This window comes from Myotis lucifugus, unplaced genomic scaffold, assembly GCF_000147115.1.
Source record: "Myotis lucifugus unplaced genomic scaffold, Myoluc2.0 scaffold_0, whole genome shotgun sequence".
NCBI classification, from domain to species: Eukaryota; Metazoa; Chordata; class Mammalia; order Chiroptera; family Vespertilionidae; genus Myotis; species Myotis lucifugus.
Window position 1 is genome coordinate 31,604,849 of NW_005871048.1, and position 6,892 is coordinate 31,611,740.

General features: G+C 41.7%; 1 protein-coding gene and 1 non-coding gene across 2 annotated transcripts; both read right to left on the reverse strand.

Moving 5' to 3' along the window:
- Positions 1 to 156: 156 nt before the first annotated feature.
- LOC102438756 (cytochrome c oxidase subunit 7C, mitochondrial) lies at positions 157 to 2,345 on the reverse strand. Its single transcript, XM_006081234.3, has 3 exons — positions 2,149 to 2,345; positions 1,120 to 1,258; positions 157 to 303 (listed from the first exon to the last, which is right to left on the reverse strand). Exons 1-2 carry the CDS (start codon positions 2,221 to 2,223, stop codon positions 1,142 to 1,144), a joined length of 192 nt encoding a protein of 63 aa, XP_006081296.1. The 5' UTR covers positions 2,224 to 2,345; the 3' UTR covers positions 157 to 303; positions 1,120 to 1,141.
- LOC111825571 lies at positions 414 to 476 on the reverse strand. Its single transcript, XR_002828764.1, has one exon. It is a non-coding gene; the product is annotated as a small nucleolar RNA Z39 (small nucleolar RNA).
- Positions 2,346 to 6,892: the final 4,547 nt, after the last annotated feature.

A 6,892-nucleotide genomic window follows, 5' to 3' on the forward strand; every position in this document is an offset into this window, starting at 1 on the left:
CAAATTTGCATGTATAACATAAATTGCCAATAAGGTCATGACCTAGCAATCAAACTTAAATATCAGATTTTAAGACCAAGACATAAGCTAAATCACATATATTTTGGTCAAGAATCTAATATAGGGATAATACCCAAATGAAAAGGTACACATATGCTCAATTTATCACATTTTGTATTTCAGAGAAGAGGCATTAAGGATTCATGCCATACGTTTATTTACAAACACATCTAGTATGTTGAGTTCAACATTTTGATCCATTTTTCAAAGAGACTGCATCTCTTAAAATGCTCCTCTTCATATCTGTGAATAAAAACACACAAAAAACTAATGGTAGTGAAAAATCCCATTCATTTAACAGAAATTGTGTAATTTCATCAATGTATTGTCTGTCCATCACAGTTTATGACTGGTACATCAGAAAGCGTTTACAGTATCATGACTTCATTCATACTGATTTGCTTCATCATATGCACCAAACTCTTTCCATATTAATGGCTTGGACAAATAATTTTCCCTCTAAACTATGACAAAGTCTTTATTTTCTGAAGTATACTTTGGAATTTATTCCAATTACTCCACAGAGCTTCCTTAGTGTCATTTTTGAGGGAAATTCTGGTTACAATAAACTAAATAAATCTGTTCTTCTCACGCAGGAATCTGCTAACATCCCAGGCCACAAGACTCCCCTGGGCATATATTAAAATATATTGCCCTCAAGATGGACTAATAATTAGTTTAGTAGAACTTTCCTGGTTAGACAGTGTTACCTCTGGCTAAAAATCCCGATCCACCACCACTAGCTATGAAATATTGGGCAACTTAACACTTTTAATGTCTCCAATCAGGTATCAATCATCTACTTCACAGGCTTGCTAGGGAGCCACATGAGATTATTAATATAAAGCAAACCCAACCCACAATAGTACTAAATAAACCCTGGCTTTCGGGTGAAGAAACACTTGTTGCTAGGTTTATCAACTTGTCTCCACCAATGCCACATACACACTTAACTTCAAGAATATATACACCTATTTTGGAGGAAGAGGTGGAGAACACAGGAAGAAATGAAAGGGAAAGCACTGCTTTGAGAAAATTAGAAATCCATTAATTAATTACCTGTATCTTGGATTAAACATCCTTATTTTTTAAGCAGTTGGTGTCTTACTATAAAAAAAGGTGCAGCAAATCCTGATCCAAAGTATAAAGTCATCATGACTAGTAACCGCCACTTGTTTTCCACCGAAAATGGCAAATTCTGTTGGGAAAAGAAAACATGCGACAAAAAGTGTCTCACATCATCTGATTGTATAGATCACCAATAAGTACACAGAGGATAGACTATTTTCCCATTTTACATAATCTATCATTGCACCCTTTTAAATCATTATCTTTCCAATCCTATGACCTCCATCGTACCTAACACTAGAAAGTAAAAAAATAAAATAAAATCTGGCTCTGTTGAGCAGTGGTCTTAAGAACTCGGGTGTAAAATAGTGAACTTTCTCTTTTATTTTAGAAAATCAAAAATACTCCCCAAAGGTAAGTTTGGAAACAGCATTGTTCTGGTTTACTAGTTGTTGAAAACTAGGCCCTTGTCAAAGGCGGCACGGGCTACCGAACTGCACCGCGGAGCCTGGTTTTTCATAGCCAAGCGGCACCCCCTCGAGGCCGAGTCGCACGCAGGCCGGTGCCGGGAGCCCCGGGAACCCTCGGGGGCTGCTACTAACCACCGGTCAGGCTGTTCACCCTCGAGGCTAAGCCCATCCTCAGCCAACGAGGGCTTAACTTAGCAACTAGTTAGAGAAGATTCGACCCACAAGCACAGGCCCTCGTGCCGGCTTCATTCATCCCCGGTGACCTCTAGTCCGCCCAGCCGACAAGGTCTCCACGACCCGCCGCGGGTGCTGGCGGGGGAGGGGGCCTCCAGCTCCACCTGCTCGTTCCTTTCCTGGACGAAGGCGCGCACCCAGGCTCCTGGGCTTTCCCCCCGGCCCAGGGGGAACTCGAATGCTAGTCGGTGTCCCAGGCTCAATTCCGGGCTGACCGTCTCCCTTCCCACGGCCCACAGGCGGCCCTGGGTTCAGCGAGGAGCGGGCCGGTGTCCGCTCTCCCCCACCCCAACGACCCCGGCCCTGCCACACTGACCTTCCCTGGGCCCTCCTCATAGTGGCTCCTACGGACCACAGAGGTTGTGAACCTCCGAATGCTTTGGCCCAACATTGTCCTGTTGCAAGGCCGGCGAAGGTGCAGAAACCGAAGCAGGAGAAATGGCGATATCACACCAACCGTTTTTTTCACGACCTTGTTCCCTTCCTTCAAGGACCGAAAGGGGAGATGGGAAATGGGGCAGAGCTCTCCGAAATCGCGTGAAGTGGCGAACGCCGGGTTTTGTGGGAGTTGTAGTTCTAACCACTGGACGCCATGTCGAGCCTGAAGGATTATGGGAAATGTAGTCCTGTGCCAGTCTCAAGGAAGACCAGAACCTACACTGCCTCCTATGAGTAGTGATTGATTGGTTCAGACCTGAGTTCTTGACAAGTTTCTTGGCATATTGTTTTCTAGAAAAATTATTATTATTATTATTAATCCTCACCTGAGGATATTTTTTTCCATTGATTTTTAGAGAGTGGAAAGGAGGGTGGGGGAGAAGAGAGAGAGAGAGAGAACATCTACTTGAGAGAGACACGTCGGTTGGTTGCCTCCTGAATGCGCCCCAATCAGAGCCAGAGATTGACCTGCAACCGAGGTATGAGATAAGGATGTACCTGCCCTTGACCAGGAATGGAACTCATGACCCTTCCATAGGTCAGTGGGCCTACACTCTAAGTCCTGAGCTACTGGTCAGGGCTCCAGAAAGATTTTTACTAAATTAAGTGAAGCAGTTTCACCACATGCACTCTAGTTTATAAAACAATAAACTTCTCCCTTCACTTTCATTATGACTATATAGTACTAGGACCTAGTAACTAGGTGCTTGTGATTTGCTGTACTCTACCAGAGCTGAGAGAGATGTGTGCTATGATCTTATCTAGGGAAACAAAGCATGAACGCAAGTAACCAATACAAAGGCTGTTGGAGAGAAAACTGAGTAGAGTGTTAGGGGAAGGATTCCTGAAGATACAGAAGTATCGATGGAGGGCAGAGATGAGTATGGCATGTTTCGAGTGTGGAAGAGAAAAGCAGCCTCTGATATCCATCTAACCTGGACAAGGAATTAGTGTTCTCCTGCTGAGTGTAAATTTCACAGAACATCAGCATCAGGCAGAATTACTCAGTGTTGGCTATGGATCAAAAAAAGAGTAAAATCACGGTATTATTATATCTGAACATAGATAAACATGAACATTAAGTCACAAAAATGACCAAACATCACCATGATCCAGTCTAATATGATCACTTCTGCATCCTTACCAATGACAACCTTACCTTGGACTAGTCCTTCTTCTTCCTAAGTAAGATTTAGTAAGATAGCCAAAGTCATGGAAAACAAGTGCAAATTCTCTAAGTCCTAACACCTTGCTGAGATGCCCACGGTTCCTGATGGTATTCAGTTTCTTTTACTGCAATGAATAATAAACCCAGTTTGTTCAATTATTGGTGTGTCCTGGTGGCCTTTGGATAGTGGGAAGTAACCAGTGATAAATGATGCTAAGGAAATGGCATGTTATATTGTGGAGGGCCCTGGTAATCTAAGTTTTATACTCTTCATCTGGGTCCTCATGGGCCCTGTGGCAAATTAAAGATAGTTGCAAATGTTTTTATTAAGAGATGGGGCCTTTGCCTTCTCTTCCTGAATCTGCATAGACTCTCTGTGACTATTTTGACCAAGAGAATTTGGCATTAGTGATGCGGTGCCAGTGTTCTGCACAGGTCTTATGTTATTGGCAGCTTCCTTTTATGTATTTTGGAACACTTGCCCTTGGAACCCTGAGCCTTCATATGAGAAGACTGACTAGTCTGCTGGAAAGACCTTAAAAATTCACCAAAAGGAGGTGGATGTTGGCTGAGGCATGTGAGTAAAGCTATCAGCACCCTCCAACCCAGTTCAGCTGCAGCTGAACAGTACTGAGTGGCCCCAGGCAATGCTGTGTAGAGAAGAGTTGCCCAGGTTAGCCCTGCCCCAAATGCTGATATACAGATTTATGAGATACAATAAAATGATTATTCTCTAAAGCCATTAAGTTTAGGGCAGTAATAAATAACTGAAACAGACACCTAGAAGCAACATTGGTTTATTTAGGAACCTTTTGTCTGCCAAGGGCCATTTGAATATTTATAGCATCATTGCCTTAATATAATCCTATATAATAAAAGCCTAATATGCAAATTGTCTGGGAGTTTGACCAGGAGACCGGTGGTAGTTCGACTGCTCACCATGGCGTGTGCTGACCACCAGGGAGTGGCATGGAACATGGCAGGCATCAGCGATATGGCGCTGGCAGCAGATGGCAGTGGAGGCGCTGCTGGCCCCGATGGGCCCTGACGAGAGCGGAACCGTGGAGGGATGGTAGAGCTAGTGAGCAGGTGGTGCCAGGCCAAGGCGGGTGCGAGTAGAGGCCCCATTGCCTGCTGATCACCCCGTACTCAGCAACCAGCAGTGGCAGCGTGGGTGGGCCTGGCCCTGATCGATTGCCCCTCAGGTGGGATGGTGGAGCAGGTGAGGGGGCGGCGCCAGGCCAAGGTGGGGTGCCAGGCGTGGCTGCAGGGCTGCGAGGCTGGGGGCACGAGCTGGGGCCCAATATCTGCAGGCCACCCGAGGGACTCCACCCATGCACAAATTCATGCACTGGGCCTCTAGTTCACTTAATATGACTTTATGTTGCTATGAAATTTGGAGTCCCAACTGTGGGTGCTTTGGCAGGGCCAGACTAAATATTTCTCAGGCTTTCTGTGGCCTACAGGCCAGAGGTTCCCCACCCCTGATTTAGGAAATCATTTGCCATGAGAACAGTTTCTCACCATTAACCTATATAATTAGTAATTTAATTGTGTCATTTAAAATATTTATTGTAAAAAGAATGTTTTTGTCAAAGGGACAAATGGAGCACAAAGAAAAATTTTATATGAGTTTTCATATTGCTTTTCTTAGTTGTTAATTAGTAACCAATTAGTAAATTAGCTAACTAACTGACATGCCCTGAGATTAGGGGTTTTATGCTAATATTGATCTCTCAAATTCACTGTGGAGGAAAAAAGAAATGTAAAGAAATCTGGCAATATTCCATTTTTAAATAGGCATTGTGGTAAGTTAAATATGGCTATAATTTCTTTGGAACTTTTCAAAATGAAAGTTTGGGTCTTATTTCCTCTTCACCTTAGTGACCTCCTTGGCCAACAGAATGCTGCGGAGTGACATCCTGAAACTTCTGAGGCTGGTTTATAAAAAGCATTGCTGTTTCCATTCAGGCAACCTGAAATGTTTTCTTAGGAGACGTCAGCCACCATGTAGGAAGTCTAACTACCCTGAGACAACCAGGACTACGACGAAGCCCAGGCTAGCCATGTGGAGAAGCCACATGGGTGGCGTAGGGGAGAGGGAAGTAAAGGTAAGAGGAAGGGAGAAATATGCCATGTGCCTGACCAGCCCCAGCTCTTTCTGCCAGCCCTCTCAGACCAGGCATCAAATTTGAGTAAAGAAGCCTTTAGGTGATTCTAGCCACAGGCATGGTTCGCCTACAGCCCTACACCTACGTGAGGTGTGGTCAACAAAAACTGCCCAGCTGAACCCATCGGCCTCCAGAACTGTAAGAGAAAATGTTGTTTCAAACTGCTAAATTTTGGGGTAGTTTGTGATATAGGAATAGAATCCTGGAATAGGCATCATACACAATTTCTGGTACACATAGCCTAATAATCTAAATTCAGTCATGATAGCTACCAAGAAAAATATGAATCATTCTAGACAAACTTTCGATTCAGTATGATACTCTTTTTCTATAAAATGAATATTAAGAGAAATGAGACGTTTTATGGATTGGTACAAAATCGAAACATATTTAGGGACATGAGATTTACTCCAAAGTCATATTTTAGAAATAAAATCCAATTATTTTAAGTAGTGAGCGTGGCATATATCATAGAGTGAGCATTGCACTTTTCAGACCCACATGTGTCTTTGGAGACTGAAATTACATTATATAGAACAGTATATCTAAAAATTAAAGTGCAGTATTTGTCATTTCTTTCAACAGCTACTATATTAGATTTTTAAGAAGTAGGTTAGAGTTTATTTAAAAACAAATTGTTTAGTGAAGAAATTATATATCTCTATCCTACATTGAAAAACTTAAGTTAACAAGTTTCTTAAGGTTTTAAGTTTTTAGAATATCCTGTGACTGTAGAGTTAAAGTCAGAATTCCATGTTAACTTTTATTTGGAATTTTACATTTGTAGAAGAAACAAAACCACCTCATTTCAGGAAGGAGAAAATGTGAATTCAGTGAGGCAGTTAGGGTTGGAAAATATTCTGCCAGCTTTCAGAATGATTTAGTGATGACCAACTGGAAGAAAATTTTTGCAAAAAAAAAGTGCTCACCTGATTAAGCTGTATATTTTACTCGTCACCTTGTTTCATTAGTTTCAAATACTTTTTTTTCTTTAAAAGCATTTCATATTTCTAATTCCAACTTTATTGCTTAATTTCAATGTAAGTTTAAGGATCATTCACTTTTTTTAAAATATTAACTCATAGTATAATTATTTGCCATTGGAAATTGCCAAGCATAGGTAAATATATTTTTACAAGATGAATACAGAAACTAAAATTTCTCAATTTGAAAATCAATGATTCATGTTATATTTATGTTCTATCTCAATAATGACATAACTTGAAAAGAAACTTCTGAACAGATTTCTTTAAATTCACTATTTTCCTGTTTCTTATGTAACT